At 45.0% G+C, this 24,651-nt stretch overlaps 1 protein-coding gene across 1 annotated transcript in view; it reads right to left on the bottom strand.

Annotated features, from left to right (window-relative positions):
• SHC3 (SHC adaptor protein 3) overlaps window positions 1-24,651 on the bottom strand; it is a 174,186-nt gene that overhangs the window by 37,843 nt on the left and 111,692 nt on the right. The window contains exons 8-11 of the mRNA XM_017876177.1: window positions 15,247-15,373; window positions 8,927-9,077; window positions 7,811-7,910; window positions 3,798-3,956 (exon numbers count right to left, since the gene is read on the bottom strand). Of these exons, the coding sequence (XP_017731666.1) occupies window positions 3,798-3,956; window positions 7,811-7,910; window positions 8,927-9,077; window positions 15,247-15,373 (537 nt within the window). The remainder of the gene's footprint in view (window positions 1-3,797; window positions 3,957-7,810; window positions 7,911-8,926; window positions 9,078-15,246; window positions 15,374-24,651) is intronic.

Here is a 24,651-nt window from a genome sequence, read left to right as displayed (position 1 = left end):
TAACTAAATCCCGATGTTCGACTTTCACATAAGGTAGTGTGTATGAAAGAACTCTGAAAACTGCACACAGTGCTATGCAAGTGGAAGGTAGTGCGATGATTATTTCAGCCTACACTGTCTACCCAGCACAACATAAGCAGCACAAGAACAGGAATAGTTCTTTCCTGAGCATAACTACACCCTCAGAGCCCAGCATTGCTCCTGGGACACAGTTCATTCACTATAGTCAACAAATGCTGTAAAATAAGCCAAACTTGCTCATTGTTATTACAGGGTGGGCAGAAGTGAGGTGAATAAATGAAAGTAAAATTAGCTCTTTTTGAAGCTTATTAATCTTTGACAGATTTGGAGATAAAATAAGTTAGAACCATTGGCAAAAATTATGTTGGTGGATGTTCTTTTTCATCTGACTTTTTTCCTGATTACCTGGAACTGACATACATTGACAAATATATGTCAACACATACATAACAGTATTATACTGTTTCAACACCATCACCACCTTTGCTATCATCTACATCATCAAAATCGTCAGCATCATCTCCACCATCACCACCATATCCACATTCACTTTTTTTGGCACCACCACCAAAATCAGCATCACCACCATCGTCACCATCATCATCATCACCATTATCACCACCATCCCCATTGTTACCAGCATAACCATCATCAACACCATCATTGTCACCCCACCATCACTGCCACTACCAGCAGCAGCAGCAGCGCAATAGCATCACCACCATCAACATCAATCATCACCTATCCCTCACCATTATCTCCACCACCCACTACCATCAGCATCATCAGGATCATTCACCATTATTATCACCCATCCCACTGTCATCATTACCATCATCACCATCACTGTCACCAGCATAACCATCCATCAATCCACCGATCACTTGTCACCAGCAGCAACAGCAGCAGCAGTAACAGGTGGCAGCACCCAGGATCACCCACCATCAGCACATCATCACTATCACATCACCATCATCACACACCACCACCATAGGCCATCACCACCATCATCACCATCATGTATGCGACCATCACCACCGACCACCTTCACCATCAGCATCATCACCATCACCATCATCACCACCACCAGCACCATCAGCAGCAGCATCACCACCGACCATCATCACGTCATCCTCAGATCATCACCCACCACCATCAGCAGCATCAAATCACCATCATCACCATCATCATCACCATCATCACCACCACCACCACCGATCGCATCACCACCATCATCACCATCATTATCACCATCAACCACCACCTTCCACCACATCAAGCATCATCACCATAACCATCAACACCACCTTCACCATCAGCCATCATCACCATCAACCATCATCACCAACCGCCAGCACCATCACCATCATCACCATCACCATCATCACACCACCAGCACCATCAAGCAGCAGCATCACCAACCACCATCAATCACCGTCATCATACCATCATCACCACCACCTCAGCAGCATCATCACCACCACCATCAGCAGCCATCACCATCACCATCATCACATCATCATCACCATCACACACCACCATCAGCACCATCACCACCATCAGCAGCATCCACCATCAGCCATCATCACCACCACCATCACCACCACCACTAGCAGCATCACACCACCATCTCACCATCACCCATCATCATCATCATGTCACCAGCACCAAACACATGACCACTATCATCTGCTGCAGCAGCCATCAGCCACCCACCATCATCAACACCATCATCATCACCATCATCACCACCACCATCAGCAGCATCATCACCACCACCATCAGCAGCATCATCACCACCATCATCACCATCACCATCATCATCACTGTTACCACCACCACCACCACCCACCATCAACATCATCACCATCACCACTACCACCATCAATCACCACCATCATCACCTCACCATTATCACTATCACCATCAGCACCATCATCACTATTACTACCATCACCATCATCATCACCACCACCACCACCATCAAAATCGCCATCAGCAGCAGCACCACCATCACCACCATCGTCACATCAGCACCACTATTATTTAGAGCTACTGGTTCAAAATAAAGAACACAGAGTGCTGGCTTTATTTAGTTCCACACTTTTCAACTGGCACCAGCCTTTCTAAGGCTCTTTTTACATTCTGTTTCCCCTCCTTAGGTTTTGAGAGCAAGAGGAGAAATTAACTGATGGGAAAAGGGTAGCTCTGGTTCTCATTTTTTCATCCCAAACACCAGCCAATCTAACTTTCTTTAGGGTCTGAGTCCAGGAGTCATTGGTAAATTGACTATATTAAACAGTAAAAGTGGTCTAACCAAATATGGAACTATTAAACTGCAGTTTGGAGGTACTATAACAACTCCAGCAGAAGCTTGGAGAGCTACCACTGTGCTTTGCATCTTGAAAATGTGGCTTCACATTTCTCAAGCTGTTTTCACATTTTTAAAAATAAAGGCACTGACGGGACTGAATTAGGTGATCTAGCATTGATAGTGGCTTCAAGCATTGAGATTCTACTGTTCTTGCTTAGATGATTTTTGTAAGTCAAAATGGGGGTCCAGTGTGTCTGGGAAGTCAAATTTGCTAGGGAGAAACAGTGTTGTTGTGATGAGGTTGCCTAATTATGAGGCACTTAACCCTGTCCTCACTCATAGAAAATACCACAAATCACAGGTATTGGACCAGCAAGGCTGCCTTTCACAAATGATAAAGTTAGTTAACTTCTAGGATTCTTCATTTCCTCTTCTGTAAAGTAAAGATAGCAGTAGTTATCATAATACTTACCAGTAAAAATTTAAAAATAGGTGTTTAGCACATGGTAGAAACTCATTCAGAACTAGTCTCCATTCCCTCCCTCTTCAGCCTATAAAATTCTCAAGGAATATGAAAAACAAATTTTAGGATATAAAGCTCTTGTGAGCTTGTGATGCTCTTTCAAAATTCTTTAACAAAAATTCTCACTTTCGTTAATCAGTTCATGAATGATTTAATTTCCTCAGTCTATATTACAAACAGAAAGTCCGTGGTACACATCCCACTACATTGCTGTCTGCAATAGATTCCTATTACTCTCCTTATCCTGTTTAGTTTTCATCACTGAGGAGCACTTACTACTACCTGGTAATAGATACAGTTGTTTATTTAACCTCCATGAGGTAGAGACTTTGCTGGTTTTGTTTTCCTGTGTATCTCCATCGAGTAGAATAGTATTTGACAAATGGTAAGTGTTCAGTAAATATTTGGAGAGGGGTAAGAGGTGAGCAAGAGAGAAAAAATGAGAGAAAACAATGAGAGAGCAAGTGGGAGGAGGGGAGAAAGAGAGAAAACCCTCATAAGAGAGGGGTGTGTTGCAATTTCTTGCCTATATGTTAAATGTTGGTCTGCTTCATAGACCGAGAGCTCTGTGGGAACACGGGCCATGCCATTTCATCTTTGCATCTTTAGCAACTAATACACTAGCTGGCACATAATAGCCAATTACTATTTAAATGAATAAATAAACATTTGTGTATGTATATTGTCTCAATATATATTTGCAGATCTTCAAGAGGAACGTCAATTCCAAAAAGAAGGGGAAATTGCTCTGTCTCTTGACTACAGAAAGGGCTATAATCCTAAACAAATCCAATCATCACCCACAAAAGTACAGCTAATCATCACCATTAATCAAAACCCTGCTATCAGAAAATTTAATAATTACACAGATTTCAAATAAAAGGCAGGGTAAAAAGCAACCTCAAAAGAGAAGAAAACCAGAGACAAACAGAAACCCACTCATGTCAAAGAGGTCTTTTCTCGGGCTGCTCTCAGCGCTGCTGACCGCAGTCGGCCAGGCCTGCAGTGGGATCTGCTGCGTGTTGACGTAGGTGGGTGCTTCTCCTGTGGGGGCCACGTGCAGTTTCCCTTCTGGCATGCTGTAGATGTCCAAGGACCCTGCAAGAAGAAAGTGAGCCCCTTTTCTTTTATGACAGTGACACTACTCAAGCCACCCAGCCCTTCACAGAGAAGCTCTTCCGCCTGCAAATGGGAAAACTCCTTCAGATTGCTATCGATGATATTGTCCTCTTCTGAGCTTGTCACCACACACTGCTGTAACCTGGCCAAGATGTTTTCCAGTCCTTCACATCAACAGGGGATCTGCCAGCCAATGTCAGGATGGACGCCTTGATGGCTCCACTGTGATGGCCTTAGCAAAGATTCTGGCCCTTGCTGCCCTAAGACGGCAGGAGGCTGGCAGGCAGAACATGCCTGGTCTCCTCCTCTCCTTGACAAATGCTTCAAGATCAGATAACTGAGCAGAAGGACCACAAGCCTTATTTTAATTGCTCTTGTTTTTTTTTTGTTTCTGTTTTTTTGTTTTTAATATAAGCAAATGCTTTATAAATTAACTTCATTCAAGCAATACAATAGAAGCTCTGTTCTATTGTAGGAAGGAACTGAGAGAGCCTCCTTCCTTACAAAATAGGGCTGCAGTTACTGCTTCTGGGTCTGTGAAGGAAGCCCAGGGTGGGTGTGCAAAGGAAGAGCCCCCTCTGCTGAGGCAGTGACGCTGCCTCAATGGGACTTCACAGCGAGGCAATGGGTTTGCTGAGGCTGGGCCCGGGCTGTTCTGTCACCCAGGCCCTGGGTGAAGGTGTCACCCAGACCTAGTAGCCCGAGAACGCCTGCTCAGCTCCTTCTCAGAGTCTTTTTGCGTGTGCGCCCTGTCTCCAATCTTCTTACATAAACATGTTCGCAAGAACACCCTGTGGTGTTCACATTTCTGGAAAGAGGGTGTCTTTCATACCCTATGGGCGGTGGTGTGTTGAAGCCAGCTCAATCCAGCTGGCAAGAGTTGGTTCAGGGCTTTTTAAAAAGCGTTCCCAAGAGCCTGTGGCTGGACGTTCGCCAGCACGCCACTGTCTCCCAGCCCGTAGGTGTGAGAATGAAGTGTCGTGCTAACATTCCCTCACTGGGGAGCACCACCTGCACGGACTGTGTTTCTACTCTCCTATTTCTCAACATGCTTTCTATATTGAAGAGTCTAGTCAGATTACGCGTCCTTGCTTAGTGACAGCTATTTGCAGTTCACACCTTTTGCAAGGTGATTTGATTGCAAACAAATCAGCCTTTAGAAAAGAATTTCACAAACAAAATGTTAAAAGGAGAAGATCAGGAGCCCAAGTGTATAATCTTCCTGACTACCCTTTCCCACCGGAGATGACAGCAGATGCTGAGCCAGGGCAGGAGGACATGTGCCATGGTAATACCTGGAGTTCACGTCCATTGGGGATAATATCTGCCAGCAAATTAATAAGTGACATTCTAATTTGTTCTGTGAGAAAAGATATTTATTGTTTAATTTTTTTTTTTTTTTTTTTTTTTTTTTTTTTTTTTTTTTTTTTTTGGCAGAGTTCTCACTCTGTCACCAAGGCTGGAGTGCAGTGGCACGATATCGGCCTACTGAAGCCTCCACCTCCCAGGTTCAAGTGATTCTCCTGCCTCAGCCTCCCGAGTAGCTAGGATTACAGGTACGCACCACCACACCTGCCTAATTTTTTTGTATTTTAGTAGAGACGGGTTTTCACCATGTTGGCCAGGCTGACCTGGAACTCCTGATCTCAGGTAATCCACCTGACTTGACTTCCCAAAGTGCTGGAATTACAGGCCTGAGATACCACAGCCCGCCTATTTATTGTTNTTTTTTTTTTTTTTTTTTTTTTTTTTTTTTTTTTTTGGCAGAGTTCTCACTCTGTCACCAAGGCTGGAGTGCAGTGGCACGATATCGGCCTACTGAAGCCTCCACCTCCCAGGTTCAAGTGATTCTCCTGCCTCAGCCTCCCGAGTAGCTAGGATTACAGGTACGCACCACCACACCTGCCTAATTTTTTTGTATTTTAGTAGAGACGGGTTTTCACCATGTTGGCCAGGCTGACCTGGAACTCCTGATCTCAGGTAATCCACCTGACTTGACTTCCCAAAGTGCTGGAATTACAGGCCTGAGATACCACAGCCCGCCTATTTATTGTTTTCAAAGAAGAGTTGAAAATTTATTGAGAGCTCTGAGTCTCAAGTTCCAGGCCAGGAGCTCATTCTGCTACATCATCTGTTCTCGATCTGGCTGGAATAACTTTAATATATCAAAAACAAGACCTATTTTAAAATAAACCTGACATATTTTGCAATAAAGTAAATATCTAACAGAAATAATGTGTCTTCTTTATTCTTTAGCAGTTATTATATGTCTATGCACACACATGTAATGGAAATACATTTTAAATGTATATAGAACAAGGATAAATAGCCCATAGTGAAAATGTCCCTCTGACAAAGTTATGACTCTGATTTGCTATTTCCAGCCTATTCTGAGGCAGAACATGTGGTGGCTTCTGCCAGGCCTTATGTTTTATTGACTGGGCCAGCACCGTGGGTCTTCCTGCATCTGGCGCAGGCAAGACATGAAATTCTCTTACACAGAAGACATTTAAAAAATGTATTGTCATTTGCTTCCTGGAATAAATAGCCATAATGAAGGAATAAGCCTCAATATTAAACCAATAAATGTTTAAATTTAGATACACAGAAGCATCAGTTGCCCCATCCCCTTCAGATCTTATGGACTTAGTAGCCAGGATCCCAGAGCTACTGAAAGAGTTACAAATTTTTTTGAGAAGGGAAAAAGGTTAAAATTAAAAGACATTCTTAAAGGATTAGACTGAGCTATAAATACATTCATACATATTTGTATGTGTATATATAACTGTCTAGAGAATAAAGCAGTCTAGAGCAATTAGCAGTTACTTCTTAGATAGTTGTATCTAAATTATTATGGCTGTATCTAAATATATTTGAATTATTTGCAGATATCTGACTTATAGACAGTTGTATCGACATTAGTTGTAATGTATGAGGTAGGTGCATGTTATTATGACTGTAAGATGCAGAAGTGTTCTCTAAGAGTATCCAGGGCCTGTGAGAGACGTATATCCCTGGTGCCACCTCTGCCTCAATCCCCAGCTTAGAGTAGGGGGCTTCACATTCCCCAAAAAGCAGACCCTGAGTAAAGGGAAGGACAATGAGACAAGGAAGGAAAGGCAACAATTTGTTGTGGGAGTCACTGGGGCTCAACCTCAACCTTACAGTTGCCTCACGAGTTCCCATCAGAAACTGGGGTGAAGGTGTGCCTGAGATGTCAACTTCTCAGCACCCCTGGGCACGGAAGCTCTCCCAGCGTGGAGGTGTACAGTCTCAGGGGCATGAGGCAGTGAGTGCCTATGAGGTGTGAATGGTCCTGGAGCTGCAGGGAGGCACCACATAATTGGTGCCAGGAGATATCTACAACACTGTTGCTTTTTTTTTTTTTTGAGACAGGGTTTTGCTGTTGTTGCCAGGCTGGAGTGCAATGGCGTGATCTCGGCTCACTGCAACCCCCACCTCCTGGGATCAAGTGATTCTCCTGCCTCAGCCTCCCAAGTAGCTGGGATTACAGGCACCCGCCACCATGCTTGGCTAATTTTTTTTTTATTTAGTAGAGTTGGGGTTTCACTATGTTAGTCAGGCTGGTCTTGAACTCCTGACCTCAGGTGATCCTCCCGCCTCAGCCTCCCAAAGTGCTGGGATTACAGGCATGCACCACTGCGCATTGCACCACATTGTTGCCTCTGTTTCTATGGTCTAGTCAGGATTCTATAGCAACACACACAGCAAATATATCCAGGGGTCATTCTGTCAGTCCACAGAAAATAGGCGACCCAGTGGTGAGCATGTTACTTTTGAAAAGTGTCTTTTGTGTTTCTCACCCATCTCACCTTGTCTCTCACTTGGCCTGAAAGGTGTTTGCTGCCAGTCTTCGCCAAAGGTGTCTCCTAAGTGTCTTCCCTGGTAATAAGTCTGCTCTTTTCCTGCAAACTATAGACACATGTAAATAACACAGAATTAAAAAATTATTTTCTTCTCATTTCCCCACTTTTGAAAGCCACAAGACAGTCGGCAAATTGATCCTTAAGGTGGATCAAATCCTCTGATACACCCAATTTTCCCTTCATGCCTCACGGTTGGCATTAAGATTTGGGAAATAAGTTTGTGTGAGTGTGAGGAAAAGGCTGCATCTCCATCAAAATTACACATGCCCCCCCTTGTTTTCATTACCCCCACCACCCCTCCCGAAGTGTGACTGTAAATCAAGCTCTTCCATATGTATGTCCTAAAATAAATTTCAATTACAGAGTATCTATGTGTCAGAACACACTTCCCACATAACACATACGCCCATGATTGTTCACACTTGGGCAAGTCCACTCTGTAAACCAGGAAACTTCCTTCAAAAAATCAGGAAATTCCCTCTCAGTGTCAGATCCCTGAGCTCAATGTTATTTTGCCATTTTTAGTGGTGCCATTATCATTCACAAAAGGTAGTAATGTTAAAAATTTCCTATAACAAAATAGAAATATCATAACTCTAGAAAGCAATTGCTTTACTAGAATTTTGAGTTGGACATAAAAGCAAGAGAATGAATAAAATAGAAAACTCATAAAATTCTCATCCTTTTAAGGGTCTATATTCACTCCTTTTCAGAGAACCCAATGCCTCCCAAGCCTTTTTAAAATCGTAAATTCTCTCTTTCCCTCACTGAGATCACAGTATGATGGAATACATCTGAGGGTACAGAGGACGCCCCCAGACTCATATCCCAGGAATCACAACACAGTTCCAAAGCGTTTGGCTAATGCTTTATGATGTTAACACAAAGCCTCTCCTCATCTACATGCCTCACGAAATCCAGTGAGAGAAAGTTCATGATTTACCGTGTCAAAAATGGAATAGAACATCAGCCTGAAACAAAACAAACAAAAAAACAAAACAAAAGGAAATAAAGTTGAGTTAGCCTCCATTCCTTATAAAGAGAAAAAAATATGAGACTTACCTGTGCAGTGTCGGGAGCATGGGGTCTAGGTTTCAGTCGAGCATCAAGAAAGCCCCCTGGAGGAGGCACCTTGCTTGGGATGCTGTTGTAGTACGGGTGGTCTGAGCCATCTCCCTCCTCTTCTGTCCATGGCTCATCCAGACTCTGCATTCTGTTAAAGGAAGATTTCCAAGGGCTTTAGCCAAAAGTTGAGCTTGCAGCCAAAACCAACAAATCTAATGTTAGCGCCTGTTATCAAGAAAAGAGAGTTTAGTCAGTGCCTCTTCAGCCATCCGGGTCTCATGCATAGATGAAAAGCAGATGAGTGGTTTAGCAAAATATCTCTGCCATATTCAGAGTTTCACTCACTGGAACATTTCAGTCATGTTTGAATGAGGTCCTTTTGTAAAAGTACATTTTAATTAAGAAAGAAATTATGCCTAAGGATAGCCAGCTCCTCAAGGGATAGCACACATTTTTGTAAGCCATGAAATTGATCCCAAACAAAACCAACTACAAAATGGAAATTTAGTGATATGAAGGAAAATGGTAGAATATGAATCTCTCAAAATTCTCCCTTCTGCTATTTGAAAAAACTGTTGTGCTTCAAAGGACAGTATCAAGAAAGTAAAAATACAAACTGCAAAATGGGAGAAAATATTTGCTAACATGTATCTTAAAAGAGACATGTAACTAGAATATATAAAGTACTCCTACAACTCAACAATGAAAAGACAGCCCGATCTTAAAAAGGAGCTAAGGTTTTGAGCAGACTTTTCTCCAGAGATACACAAAAGGCCAATAAGCACATGAAAAGAAACTCGACATCGTTAGCCATCAGGAAAATGTACATCAAAACCACAACCAGAGACCACTTCATCCCCACTAGGGTAGCTGTAATCAAAGAGATAGACAAGAAAAAGTGTTGATAAGAACATGGGGATATTAGAACCCTCACACATTGCTGATGGGACTGTAAAATGGTGCAGCCACTTTGGAAAATAGCTTTGCAGTTTCAGCATAACCATATGACCACAGAATTTCACTCCCAGTTATATACATAAGAATATTGCAACATATGTCCACAAAGAAACTTGTATACATTTTCACAGCAGCAATGTTCATAAGAGCTAAAAGGTAGGGCTGGGCGCAGTGGCTCACACCTGTAATCCCAGCATTTTGGGAGGCCAAGGCTGGCAGATCATGAGGTCAGGAGTTCAAGACCAGCCTGGCCAACATGGTGAAACCCCATCTCTACTAAAGACACAAAAATTAGCCGGGCGTGGTAGCATGCGTCTGTAATCCCAGCTACTCGGGAGGTTGAGACAGGAGAATTGCTTGAACCCGGGAGGCGGAGGTTGCAGTGAGCCGAGATCGCGCCACTGCACTCCAGCCTGGGTGACAGAGCAAGACTCCATCTCAAACAAAAAAAAGGTAGAAGCACCCAACTGTCCACAAACTAATGACTGGATGAACAAAAGGTGATATATCTATACATTCAAATATTACTAAGAACTCTAAAATGAAAGAAATACTGACAGATCTTACAACATGAGTGAATCTTGAAAATATTCTTCTAAGTGAAAGAAGCCAGATACATACAGTATGATTCCATTTATATGAAATGTCCAGAATGGGCAAATCCATAGAGACAGAAAGTAGTTTAGTGGTTGGTGGGAGAGGTGGGAGTGGAGAATGGGGAGTAATTGCTGATGAGTATAGAGTTTCTTTGGGGGGGTAATGAAAATGTTCTGAAATTAATGGTGATAATTGTACAACTTTTGAATATAACAAATCAACTGAATTGTAAACTTTACAAGGGTGATTTGATTATATATGAATTATCAATTTTAAAAATCATAATAAATGGAGTCTTAGTGGCATCTGACTTGTTTTTCAATGTCTTCTTCGGTTTGGGGTTGAAATACCCTTGGATTTCTGCAAGGAAAATCCTCCAAGAAAAATCAGACCATACCAAAAATCCACTGATGGATTGAGTGATTGATTTTTTTGAGATAGGGTCTCGTTCTGTCACCCAGGCTGGAGTGCAGTGGTGTGATCACGGCTCACTGCAACTTCTGCCTCCCAGGCAAGCCATCCTCCCACTTCAGCCTCCTGAGTAGCTGGAACTACAGGCACGCACCCTTGCACCTGGCTAATTTTTGTATTTTTAGTAGAGATGGGGTTTTGCCATGTTGCCCAGGCTGTTCTCACAGTCCTGGGATCAAACGATCCACCCGCCTCAGCCTCCCAAAGTGCTGGGATTACAGGCGTAATCCTGCAATCCATACCTGGCCAAAAATCCATTTATACAAAAGTACTATTTTTTTCTGGGTGCGGTGGCTCAAGCCTGTAATCCTAACACTTTAAGAGGCTGAGATGGGCGGATCACCTGAGGTCAGGAGTTTGAGACCAGCCTGACCAACATGCAGAAACCCTGTCTCTACTAAAAATACAAAATTCGCCAGGCATGGTGGTGCACGCCTGTAATCCCAGCTACTTGGGAGGCAGGAGAATCGCTTGAATCCAGGAGGCAGAGGTTGCAGTGAGGTGAGATGGCGCGACTCCACTCTAGCCTGGGCAACAAGAGTGAAACTCTTTCAAAAAAAAAGTACTATTTTTTATTTCCAGTTGAAGATGTGCAATGAATCCAGATATCCAGATCAGAGTCTCTTCCCCAGTAATAACATAATGAACAACAACAACAAAAATTCACAAATAGTAAATCTATACACTCACCTGCAGTGAGAGAAGGACCGGAGAAGCCTGACTCCCCGACACTGAATGCACAGCTTGGTCGGCCTCACACTGCCACACTCCCTCTACCCTCACCTGTCCTCATCTCTACCCCAAAGAAACTAAGCTGAATGTAGCAAATCCTAATACCTCCAGGAAATATTTCCCAGTATGGAGACACATGGCCTGAGGGATTGAGTAGAAAACCCAAGAACTTCTCCAAAACAGAAGCCCCTGTCTTGCTGGCCCCTAAGATCTCGGCATCCCAGAAGGAAAACCTGCCAGTACTGCCACAGGTCAGGTTCCCAGAGAATGGGGCTGGAACAGCTGGATGCAGTGGGGTTCTCTCATGCTCCCAGGCTGCTTCCAGTTGGAGGAGTGGAGCTGGAACGGAAGGCAGGGCAAGCCCAGGAGGTCCCCCTCGCCCCTCTCTCAGACAGTACCCTGTGGACACCAGCAGCCTCTGCAGGATAAGGTGAGGCAGGTGTCAGGTCACCGACAGTATGAAGCTACAGGCAGGGCCCCTTGTCGCTGTTTTGCTTTAGAAATGATAGGCCAGCTGGGGGCGGTGGCTCACGCCTGTAATCCCAGCACTTTGGAGGGCCGAGGCGGGCGGATCACAAGCGATCGAGACCTTTCTGGCTAACACGGTGACACCCCGTCTCTACTAAAAATACAAAAAATTAGCCGAGCATGGTGGCGGGCGCCTTGTAGTCCCAGCTACTCGGGAGGCTGAGGCAGGAGAACGGCGCGAACCCGGGAGGCGGAGCTTGCAGTGAGCCGAGATCGTGCCACTGCACTCCAGCCCGGGTGAAAGAGTGAGACTCCGTCAAAAAAAAGAAAAAAAAAAAAAAAAAAAAAAACGGAAATGATATACCAATACTTGCATTTGGAGGTGACATTTTTCTCAGTAGATAAGATCCTGTCTACTACATTTTCTTTCCCCAAAAGTCCTTCAAACTTCACTGTATACAAACATGTACAGAACTTCATATTTTGGGTACACTGCCAAAGGAGTATGTATGGTAGTTAAACTAACTCCCTCCATTCATTTTTGTATGTATTATCTTAATGGCATTTATCTGGCTCTTATTCAACATTTCAGAAACAAAGGCTAGCATAATAATTAACATGAAATATACTTATGCACCCCCCATGGAGATTAAATGTTAACTTTTTGATCTATTATGTTAAATCAAGTTTAGCCTAAAGCTACCTCCTTACATATTTAAATTTGGCCTAAAGGTTTCTCTGTACATCCTGAACTATCCAAGTGGAGGTGTAAACTGACCATAGCCTACTCTTGTGACAATCACCGAGTTTTGGCCAATCAAATGCAGCCAACTGTTTGAACTGTGTTCAAATAAGGCAAACGCCAAGCTGTAACCAATCTAGCTGTTTCTGAACCTCACTTCCATTTTCTGTAAGTCATTTTCCTTTTTCTGTCCATAAATCTTCTTCCACCACGTGGCTCCCCTGGAGTCCCCTAGTCTATCCTGGCTAGGAGGCTGCTCTGTGCATGAAATTGTTCATTGCTCAATTAAACTCCTTTAAATTTAATCTGGCTGAAATTTTTCTTTTATCAATTACATGCTTCCCTTTTTAATAAAATTTGGCAAACTTACATTGGATGGATACATAGATAAGTTATATTATAAGTAAAACGTTAATGGTAGAAGCTAGATGGTATCTATACAGTTCTTTGTGTATATTGGAACATTTTTATTATAAAATGGTGCAGGGGGGATATGCTTGACAAATACAGTCAAACACAACCCATCCATCCACACCCCTGCCGTGTCCTCACATACCCTGGAGTTATGTATAGTCTTTTTGCATTTTCTTGTTGTTGTTTCTGTGTCTGATTTTTTGAGATGGAGTCTTGCTCTGTTGCCCAGGTTGAAGTGCAGTGGCACAATCTCAGCTTACTGCAACCACCACCTCCCAAGTTCAAGTGATTCTCTTGCCTCAGCTTCCCAAGTATCTGGGACTACAGATGTGCATCACCATGCCCAGCTAATTTTTGTATTTTTAGTAGAGATGGGATTTCACTATGTTGACCAGGCTTGTCTCAAACTCCTGACCTCAGGTGATCCGCCCACCTCGGCCTCCCAAAGTGCTGGGATTACAGGCATGAGCCACTGTGCCTGGCCTTGTATATGTTTTTACACTCTTTCCACACATTTATTTATCCATATACTATATATGCAATCATGTATGTTTTTAGAATTTTCATAAATGGTTCATATCCTTTTGTAACTTGCTCTTTTTTATTTCACTATAAATTTTGAGATTTATGCTGGTAGTACATGTATATTGGTGAATTCTTATTAACTATTATGTCGTATTATACACAAAATAAAAAATCTGTTTCCTCACTCTCCTACCTACATTTGGGTTGCTGTCACTGTTTGCCTCTAACTCTTCTATACACGTCTTCCTGTCCCAATTTGTTGAAGTTTCTTTCTTTCTTCTTATTTTTTTTAATGTGATGGCCATAAGGGAGAATTGAATTCTAGCATTTTCAACCTCTGGAGTGAAGTTTTTAGCAACGTGGAAATGGTGGGTCCTGCAGAGGCACCTCCAAAATGAATGTCTTAAACAGAATTTTCCAGGGAAAGAGGAAAAGAAATGAAAAGTCTCTTTAAAGAAAGGCAAAGACTGAGAAGGGAGATGAAAGAAGGCTTCATAATCATAAAAGCAAAGGTAGAGTCTGACTCTAGAACTAAGGCATAGAAGAATGTGGCTTTAGAAGTTTGAAAAAAGTACAGAGTAAATTTAGCAACAGTAAAGTTTTGTTTATGGTGAACACATCATTAGAATAGATTTTCATTATGCAAGTTCAATCAAGGACAGAATATTGAACGACCGAAATGCCCCATATTACTTTTCTTTTAATGCTTGATGCTGTATGGAATATTCTTACATCCTAAGGAAACTCAGTGATAGAACCTGAACATTGTTTATAATAAACTAAACATCTCTCAACTCCTCTTCACACTCACAATTTTGTTGAACATTAAAAAAAAACCTATGGTGCCACTCTTATTTGTACTTCACAGATAAAGCTGCTGAGACTCAAGGAGTTTACAGAACTTGCTCAGGGCCGCCTGGAAGGTAAACAAACTACCAAGCCATTAAGCTGCAAAGGCCAGTGAAGCAGAAACTATGCTGGTAGCCAGCACAGTGCCTCACGGAGGGGACCTCTTGCAGCACGACTTTGGCTAATCGTAATGACAAGGACAATGGGACACACAGAACCGGTGGTGACATAGACGCAAAGAGGTGACATATGGAAGCATCACATGGCTGCAGAGGAAACAGAACAAAAAAATTTATAATGAAGTCGCTTTTCTGTAACCTTGGCGACCGTCACTATAGTTTCAAGAAAATGTTTTTCTACACATTCAAAGCATCATCCATATGTTGGCTTCCATCTGTTGGTTTTCTGTGCCATATCCCGGCACCGGACCAGGTGTCTCAGAGCCCAGGAAGCCCTGTGATTAATTGTGCCTGTCCAGAGCACAGCTCAGGGATGTGGTTTTAAGAGAAAAGGTCATGAAACCCACGTAGGCTATTGCAAATGGTGTCACAGCACTACTCACCGATCATGGAGAGCGGGAATCTTGGTAGGACACTGTAAATATTGCTTAAACCGGAGCTCAAAGGCTTGTCCTATGGAGCCGATGACATCCTGGGCCAGCCCATCACAGCATTCCAAAATGTGACAAGCTGGGAAAGCAAGTGACATGGGCCTATTAGAGACAGACACTGGTGCTACCTGGGCTCCTCTACAAAGAGCCCTTGCTGAGGTCAGAGGCACAGAGAAGTGCATGCTTCTTCCATAATATGTCCTAGCAGATCCAACCGCAGCTTCGTCTCTGGGTAGGGAATCCTATGGCTACAACATTTCACAGTAGGCATGCATTTCTTAATAGCCTATTGTCTACAAAAGTATAGGTTTCATTTTTAAATAAATTAAATAATTTTCAAGTTCAGTTTGATGGTCTTCAATGTCTTTAGAGTCTATAAAGCATCAGTTCGGATGTCAATAGGGAAAAATTGTTTAGAAGGAGACTTCAGCATGACAAAGAGCCTGATCTCGACATGAACTAGGCCCCTTTAAACCCACGAGGCCTTAAAAAAATGGACTGAAACCAGCACCTGATGAATGAATCTTGATTTATTCAGTGGACTTAGAGCAAGTTGTTCACTTACTTCTTAGTGGGGGTAAAGTGTTGACCACCTTATGTGGCCACTCAAAACAATAAGGAAACCTTTGAAGATGAATATAAAGAGATATTAATTATCAGTGTGACATGCCAATAACATGATACATGCATCCACATAAATTTGAGACTGGATATTCATGCAGATTCTCAGAAAAGCAGCTTGTGTAAAGAGTAGATAAAAGTTAGGGGTGGCGGTAGGCCAAAATGAGGCCACTCCAAGGCTGGTGGTGAGGCCTGGAGCAGTCCTTATGCTCGAAGCAGGCACCAGCTGTTACACAAGGACATGCTGTCCTAGTGGCAAGGCTGCGGGATTATCTATGTGAAACTTTCAGAGAAAAGAGGGCCAGCCTCTGCCTCATAAGGAAGTAGTACTTTTGCTCCAGGGTCCTGGAAAATACCTCTACTCTCTAGACCCATTTCCACCCTGCCCTACCACAAGCGTCCACATGTCCCTCCTGAAAGAGCCACAGGGCTGTCGCCATGAGGAGCCCAGCATGATCTTTTTACCAATGGGATAAAGGAATTCTCGGGAATTCCTGGGAAGGATGACAGCTGCCTTTATCACACCCCACCTTTCTCCTGCAGACAATCGTATGCCAAGGAGGGTTCCTCCAAAAGCCTCATTGGTCCCTGCAGTGAGGAGGACGCATTTCCTCATGAGTTGTTTCCCAGCCCTGGCAGTGATTAGGGAGACACTGAACTGTGCCCTCCCTATAGGAGAAGCCAGTACATACTGGAAAGATGAAAGCTGTCAGGGAGGAGACAGAGAGACAGACAACGCTGCCTCTGCACAGTGTGGAGCCTCTCAGCATAACACAGCACTGGGACTTTACCCCGGAGGCAGCCAGCTAGGCCCTGGGGCCTCAGCTACTTCCCCAGACTCCAGGGCAGGGTGACTTCTGCGGACACAGGAAATGTATTTCCTCGCAAGAGCAAGTGCGAATGTATTGCTGCTTTGGGTGGCAATGCAATCCCTTGGATACAGCAGTCTTATTTTAGATATTGCCAAGAGATTTGTCTACAAAGTTTCAGGCATCCTGGTTGTCTTTTGATGATCAATTATTGATATTATTTTAGTATTGACATTATTTACTAAGTATCGCCCCCAAGTCATCACAAAGCAATACCAAGCAGCTGTTACAGTTGTGCAGGTCATTGACAGGTACACATGCAACCATCTTTCCAGCTAAGAAGGAAGTAGGAGTCCAGGCCTGAGCGAGGGAAAGCCAGTGAGACACCTCGTTCCCCTGACCTGTCCTGTGCCACGCCCCTCCCGGCCCTGCCGTCCAGCATCAGCACCAGCCAACAAGACCAGCTGGTCGGTGTTTTGGAGAACCAGAAAATTGACTGGAAAAGGCTCAGAAAGGGTAGCCTATTTTTTTAAGGAGAAAATAGGTACCCTAGCCTTTAAGATGAAGAATGAAGAATACGATTTATTGAGAGTGGGCTGTACAGTCTCATCCACATGCCATTAACCTTCTACACACCTGAGAGCACGAAGCCTGGGAAGGGGCCTCTGTGGGAAATGTCCAGGACATTTGGAGCAGGTCTGGGATTGAGGCAAAAGCACTCTACATGCTGAGAAATGGGCCATGTTGCTCTAAGTGACTAGTAGGGGGGCAGGCCCTGCAGATAGTGAGCAGACCCACGGACTCTCGGGAATTAACACATGCCTGCAGCTCCTGGCACCTGGCAGAGTCCTCAATGAACAGAGAAAACAAGTCACCTGTTGCTTGGTCTGAGGATTCCTTCTACAAAATGGCCTCTACACGTTCTAGAAATTCACTCCAAATCCAAAGTTAAACCTGGACTTTGCCTCCCTGGGCCTGGTATTTCTTCTGAGAGTATTGACACTTAGCCAAAAGTCACTGTCTTCTAGCCTGCCCTGTGTGATTTGATGTGTGCACCAAATAATGAGGCCTTCCCCAAAGGCAGTCATCAAGCCTGCTGGGCTTCACAACTCTCCCTGAGGAAACAACAAAACCAAAGATGTCATTCAGAAGCAATGGAGAAGAAACCGAGAGAGATGTGCAGCGCATTCATGCACAGAATCAAGATTCCAAATGACGCAAAATCTAAAACATAGCTCAATGCAAAACTCAGCTAAACAGGGAATTCCACAGTCCTTCTCATTTGGGGAAACTACCCATTGGTGAAACTCATACCAACGGCCTGCAACAGTTCATTTACTTAAAAGCAAGGATCCTTTGCCAACAATCCTTTCTCTCTTGCTTAGCCCCAACCAATAAAAAAAGCTGAAGCCACTCTCTAAGAGGACTAGCCCAAGCTGCCCTGGAGCAGCCAACTGAGCAATGACATCAGCAAGGGAACTCTCAGCAGGTCACACCACAAGGACTACTCCATACCTGAGATGGGCAACTTGAGAGCAAACCACTCCCTTAGGAGTGTGTTGTGGCCCTGTAGACACACTGTAGGAGCTGGGAACATGGTGGCTTTCTGCCATATGGTAGCTCCTGGCATGTCAACTCTCATCTCCTGCTCCCTGAAGAATGGTTAACAGTGGCGGATGAGAAGGCAGTGCCTAGATGCATCCCAATTCATGAGACTGCCAGTTCTCAGCATCATCTTCCCTAATAAGTCGAGAGGCTAGTAGCTGCTCCCAGCTTGGTGCTAAGGGCTGCCCCTGGCCATCTGCCTGCCACAACAGGGCTCCAGTAAACTGGTGTGAGGCTTGTTCATCTGAGCACGTTCTCAATACCCTCCCTGTGACACCTATTCTGTGAGTCAGGGTGTGCAAGTTATGCCACAGTAAGAAACAATCCCAACGTCTCTGGCTGAAAGCAACCATTTCATTCTTGCTCACTCATTTCTGGGCACCTCTCTAAGGCAGCCATCCTCTTGTGGTGACTCAGTGGCCCAGGCTGGTTTGATCTTTTGATCCTGGTACTCAACGCAAGGCCTTTCCCACAATCTGTGGAAGAAACAGACAGCAGGGCCTTGCACCAGTACTAAATGCACCTTCTGTTCTGCTCTCAACCCGTCACACAGAACCGTCATGGGCTTCTCCCAAGCAGGAGGGGGCTGGCAGATGCCATCTTCTGCAAGTTTGGAAGGATAGGAGAGCAGGATATTAGGAATGCCCGTCACACCCACTGAACCCCTTCTCTAAGTCACAGGTATCCACGCTGCTTCTCACTCATGCCTACCACAAGAACTTTCCAACCATGCATCCCCATTAAGAGTCTATTTATAAATTATTAACATGCGTTCCTGTATTAATATTATGTGTATTATAAAAATATCTTTTAAAAGATATCTTTTGTCTTCAAAAAGGTTAAAATAAAGAAAAAAATAAAAGTTTAAGCTGTCTTGTTAGCCATGAAAGCATTACACTGTCAGTTAGTATCTCAAGACATAACCACATTAGGTGTGATCCATTGTTATTCCGATGGATAAAAATTCATCTTTCCATCCTGGAAATACATTTCTTAATCACTTTGAATGTGGAAGGACTGAGTTCTTACTTTACATGAGTAGATGATCAGTGTTTTTACTGTGAAATGCAGCCTGTGAAGTTTTCAAAATGGAAGTAAATGTTACCAGCTCTTCCATTTCTTGTTGTTTGTTTGTTTTTTGAGATGGAATTTCGCTCTTATCACCCAGGTTGGAGTGCAATGGCGTGATCTTGGCTCACTGCAACCTCAGCCTCCCGGGTTCAAGCCATTCTCCTGCCTCAGCCTCCCTAGTAGGTGGGATTACTGGTACCCACCACCACGCCCAGTTAATTTTTAGTAAAGATAGGTTTTACCATGTTGGCCAAGCTGGTCTCGAACTCCTGGCCTCAAGTGATAATATGCTGGGATTATAGGCATGAACCACCATGCCCAGCCAGCTCCTCCATTTCTTTCTTATTTGTTTGAGCTGCCATGATGAGTATAATCCCTAATGTACAGTTTCTCTCTGAGAGGTTTAGTTTAGTTAAAACTAGTTCACACAAGCTGAGAACCCACTTCGCTTCGCCGCTGCACCCCACGTCCCAGTACGTGGGCTGGCAGCAGAGAGCCCTGCCTGCTGCGCAGCCATTGTGTCCTTCCTCTGCTATTATGGACTAAGATCATCCTCAGTTTCCAGATTAGAACTGTGAGCCAACGCTCCAGCCTTCCTGTCCCACACAGTGGGCTGTTTGCACACTTCTGGCATAGGCCACTGCCTCGGCAAGCTTTGCATGAACAGCGAGACCCTGCCCAAGCCAAGGCAAAAACCTTCTCAGGATCCATGCCCCACTTTCAGGAAGCCACACCCCAGCCCCACAGTTCACAGGTCCCAGGTGCTGTCTATCAGCCTCTCCAGGGTGGCTTGGCTCCCACAGTCCATCTGGGGTTCTCCAGTGGCCAGTCATCCAGACACCAGTAGCCTCTGATCCAGCCACATTCTAGAGCAGCTGGCCAGGGAATGGGGAGCCTTGAAGACACTTGAAGTCATTACTCAAGTGAGGAAAAGTCCTGCTAAATAAGATTGGCTGTCTTTTCTTCTTAGTGAGCTGATAACCCACACTCCTTAAAAGGAATATCAAAAACAAATGAATTCTACCCGAGAGATGAGGGTTCCTCAATCTCAGACTGGTCAGACAACCTTAGTTTGTTTATTCAATGTAGCCATGCACTCTGAATTGATCCAGTTTTCTTTCTTTTTTTTAATCACAGAAGAATAAGAAATCCAACATTCAGCCACTCTGCTATGATGAGTTTCTTAGTACATGTCCTAGCCCCAGATAGGGCAAATTAAAGTAATAAGGATATAGTATTTTGCACCCATCAGATTTGTGGGAATTTAAAAGTCTAAAACTGTCAATTGTTGAACAAAAGGAGACCTCGTATACTACCCGTGGAATTATAAAGTAGAATGACCATTTCAGAAAAGTTGAAGATGTCCAAAACAGTGATTTGACCTCCAGGTACATACCCTAGGGAAATTCTTGGACGAGAGCACACACACAAAAAATGTACAAAATATTTACTGAAGACTCTACTTAGCAGACATTTTTTGAGCATCTACTGTGCACAAGGCCCTGCCCTAGGATCTAGGGACAGTTTCAGTGGACACTGAAAATAAATAAATAAATAAATAAATAAATAAATAAATAAATAAATAAATAAATAAAAATACACCTCTGTAGTGAATTGAAGGGTGCCCCCCACAAAAGTCATGCCCCCTGACCATCTGGAACCTGTGGAAAAGAGTTTTTACAGGTGTGGTTAAGGATCTTGAGATGAGATTATTCTGGATTGGGGAGGGCTCTAAATCCAAGGACAAGTGTCCTTATAATAGACAAGAAGAGGGCCCAAACACACAGGAAGGGGAGGCAGAGAGAGGAGTGATGCTACCACAAGCCAAGGAATGGCTGGGCCACCAGAAGCTGGAAGGAGTCTCCCCTAAAGTATGGCTCTGCTGTTGCCTGACTTCAGACTCCTGGCTTCTGGAATGGTGAAAGAATCAGTTTCTGTTGTTTCAGGCCACCTAGTTTGTGACATTTTGTTATAACAGCCCTAGGAAATGAACACAGCAAGGAAGACAATGTAAAACAAAGAAGATGGAGGATGGCAGTAGAGGACGTGGTAGAGGGTGGTGGTAGAGGATGGTGGCATAGGACGTGGTGAAGGATGGTGGTGGAGGATGGTGGCATAGGACATGGTGGAGGACGGTGGTGGAGGATGGTGGTGGAAGACGTGGTGTAGGATGTGGTGGAGGACAGTGATGTAGAACGTGGTGGAGGACGGTGGTGGAGGATGGTGGTGTAGGACGTGGTGGAGGATGGTGGTGGAAGATGTGGTGGAGGGTGGTGGTGGAGGATGTGGTAGAGGACATGGTGTAGGATGTGGTGGAGGACGGTGGTGGAGGACATGGTGTAGGATGTGGTGGAGGACGTTGGTGTAGAACATGGTGGAGGACAGTAGTGGAGGATGACGGTGTTAGGAGGTGGTGGAGGACAGTGGTATAGGATGTGGTGGAGGATGGTGGTGGAGGATGATGGTGGAGGACATGGTGGAGGATGGTGGCAGAGGACAGTGATGGAGGACATGGTGGAGGACAGTGGCGGAGGATGGTGGTGTAGGACGTGGTAGAGGACGTGGTGTAGGACAGTGGTAGAGGATGTGGTGGAGGATGGTGGTGGAGAATGTGTTAGAGGATGTGGTGGAGGATGGTGTTTGTTAGAGACTGGGTGGAGGCATGGTGGAGGAGCAGTAGTGGAAGATTATGGTGTTAGGAGGTGGTAGAGGAGAGTGGTATAGGATGTGGTGGAGGACGGTGGTGGAGGATGGTGGTGGAGGATGGTGGTGGAGGACATGGTGGAGGACGGTGGAGGAGGGCAGTGATGGAGGACATGGTAGAGGATGTGGTGGAGGACTTGGTGGAGGGCAGTGGCAGAGGATGGTGGTGTAGGACGTGTTAGAGGACGTGGTGTAGGACAGTGGTGTAGGATGTGGTAGAGGATGTGGTGGAGGATGGTGGTAGAGAACGTGGTGGAGGACAGTGGTGTAGGATGTGGTAGAGGACGTAGTGGAGGATGGTGGTGGAGGATGGTGGTGGAGAACGTGGTAGAGGACGTGGTGGAGGATGGTGGTGGAAGACGTGCTGGAAGACGGTTGGTGTAGGATGGTAAACAGGATGATCAAGGGAGGCAGCCCCAGAGGTGGCACTGGAGAAGATGCCTGAAGGGAGTCAGGGAGAGAAGTCCAGGAAGGCCAGTGGTAGAAGGCCAGGCATAGGGACCACGAGGCAAGAACTTACTTGGCACCGTCAGGGTCAAGGAAGACCCGGAAGCCAGTGTAGCTGGAGTGGCAGGGAGAGGGGATCATAGGAAGCGAGACGGGATGGAGTGGGAGTGAGGTCACAGAGGGTCCTGTGGGGGTTGGGGGAATGGGACATTTTATTTGGAGTGAGCAGAGGAGTAACAAGATTGCACCATTTTAAGAGGATCCTTCTGGCTGCCATGTGGACAAAAAAACTTTAGAGAGGAAGGGCGGGCATAGAGTGACCTGATGATTAATTATGGAGCCTGTCAGGGGGCAGCAGGGCAGTAGCAAGAACTGGTAAGATGGAAGGCTTTGCCAGCAGGTGCAGGTGAAGGAAAGAAGGCAGAGAAGTGGGGAAGTCGGGGAGGGGTTGCTGTTGATAGAGACCAGCAGGTGCTCCACAGGATGAAAGTGCTGGACCTGTCTGTGACTGCCTATGTTTGAGAGGCCTGTGAGACACCCAAGTGGAGCTGGCTTTCAGGCAGAGGCCAGGGCTGGAAAAATATGTTCAGCATAGGCATGGTATGTAAAGCACAGAGTCTGGCTTTGTTTGTAAAAACACTGCTCATAATAGCCAAATGTGGGAAACATCCATCCCTCAGAAAATTCACCTCCTGCCGTAAAATTTTACAGAAGACTTTCCAGGATGCATTCTGTCCCTGATGGTCTTTAGGGGCTGTGCCTGTAGCCACAACACTACAAGGTCAGCTCATACACATAGGCCTAGGAGCCCCTGTGTGGGGACTTGGACATTTAAGAGCCCAAATAAGAACATTCACACCCAGAATTTCTTGCTACTCTGCCCAGTGCTAGAGGCCAATCTTCCTAAATTAACCCCTCTCTACATGGCTTAGGGGAGGAAGAAAGAAAACAGAGCAGTTGGGAGAAAGCCCTGCCACCGGCTCCTTCATGGAGGAAGTCATCCTGGTAAGAACACTGATGAGATGGAGCAGAACATACTCACAGCTGCGCTGCTGGAGGGATGCAGCTAGACCCACCCTCCCTGCCCACACTGTCATCTGGTAGGCTGGGCCTCCTCATACATGGTGAAAGGAGGATTGAGGGATAAAGATGGCTGCAAATTCCTTGACACTCTTTCCTTGAAGAGTACATGTGGCTTCCTTCCCCTTGAGTCTGAACTGGCTGTGACAGCTTTTTTTTTTTTTGAGATGGAGTCTCACTCTGTCACCAGGCTGGAGTGCAGTGGCATGATCTTGGCTCACTGCAACCTCTGCATCCCAGGTTTAAGCGATTCTCCTGCCTCCACCTCCCAAGTAGCTAGGACTATAGGTGCATGCCACCACGCCCGGCTTATTTTCGTATTTTTAGTAGAGATGGGGGTTTCACCATGTTGGCCAGGCTGGTCTCGATCTCCTGACCTCATCATCTGCCCACCTCAGCCTCCCAAAATGTTGGGATTACAGGCATGAGCCACCGTGCCTGGCCGACAGTTGTGACTGGTACATCTATGGCAGAAGTGAAGCTGAGCCTGGCCTTTCCGAGCACTGGAAGCATCTACTCTGGGTCTCATGGAACCTATAGCTGCCACATAGAAAGCCCTGCTTCCTAGAGGGCTGAAGGGGCCACTTGGAGAGTCTCTGAGACTCCATGGAGGGGGCTGAGCCTCTAGTTATCTTTGACAAGGTCCCAGGTGTGGAAGCAAAGCCAATTCAGACCTTCTAGACCAGCCCAGACTCTCTGGCTAAAGACCACTCGGTGACCCCTGTCGATGCCACTTGGAGATGAACTGACCAGCTGACACTTGCCTGAATTCCTGACCCACATTCTATTATAATAAAATGGTTGTTGTGAAGCCACTAAGCTTGAAGTAGTTTGTTACAGGCCATAGATAGGTGGAAGTACAGAGTGAGGATCTCACACTAACTGTCTCAAACAAAGGGCCTGTCTTAGTCAGCCGGGACTGCTGTAACACCACAGGCTGGGTGACTTCAACAACAGACATTTGTTTCTCACAGTTCTGGAGGCTGGAAGGTGCCAGCAGACTTGGTGTCTAGTGAGGGCT

This window comes from Rhinopithecus bieti, unplaced genomic scaffold, assembly GCF_001698545.2.
Source record: "Rhinopithecus bieti isolate Rb0 unplaced genomic scaffold, ASM169854v2 scaffold_9919, whole genome shotgun sequence".
Taxonomy (NCBI): Eukaryota; Metazoa; Chordata; class Mammalia; order Primates; family Cercopithecidae; genus Rhinopithecus; species Rhinopithecus bieti.
The sequence above is the reverse complement of the archived record's forward strand: the minus strand, read 5'-3'. Positions and strand labels throughout refer to the sequence as shown.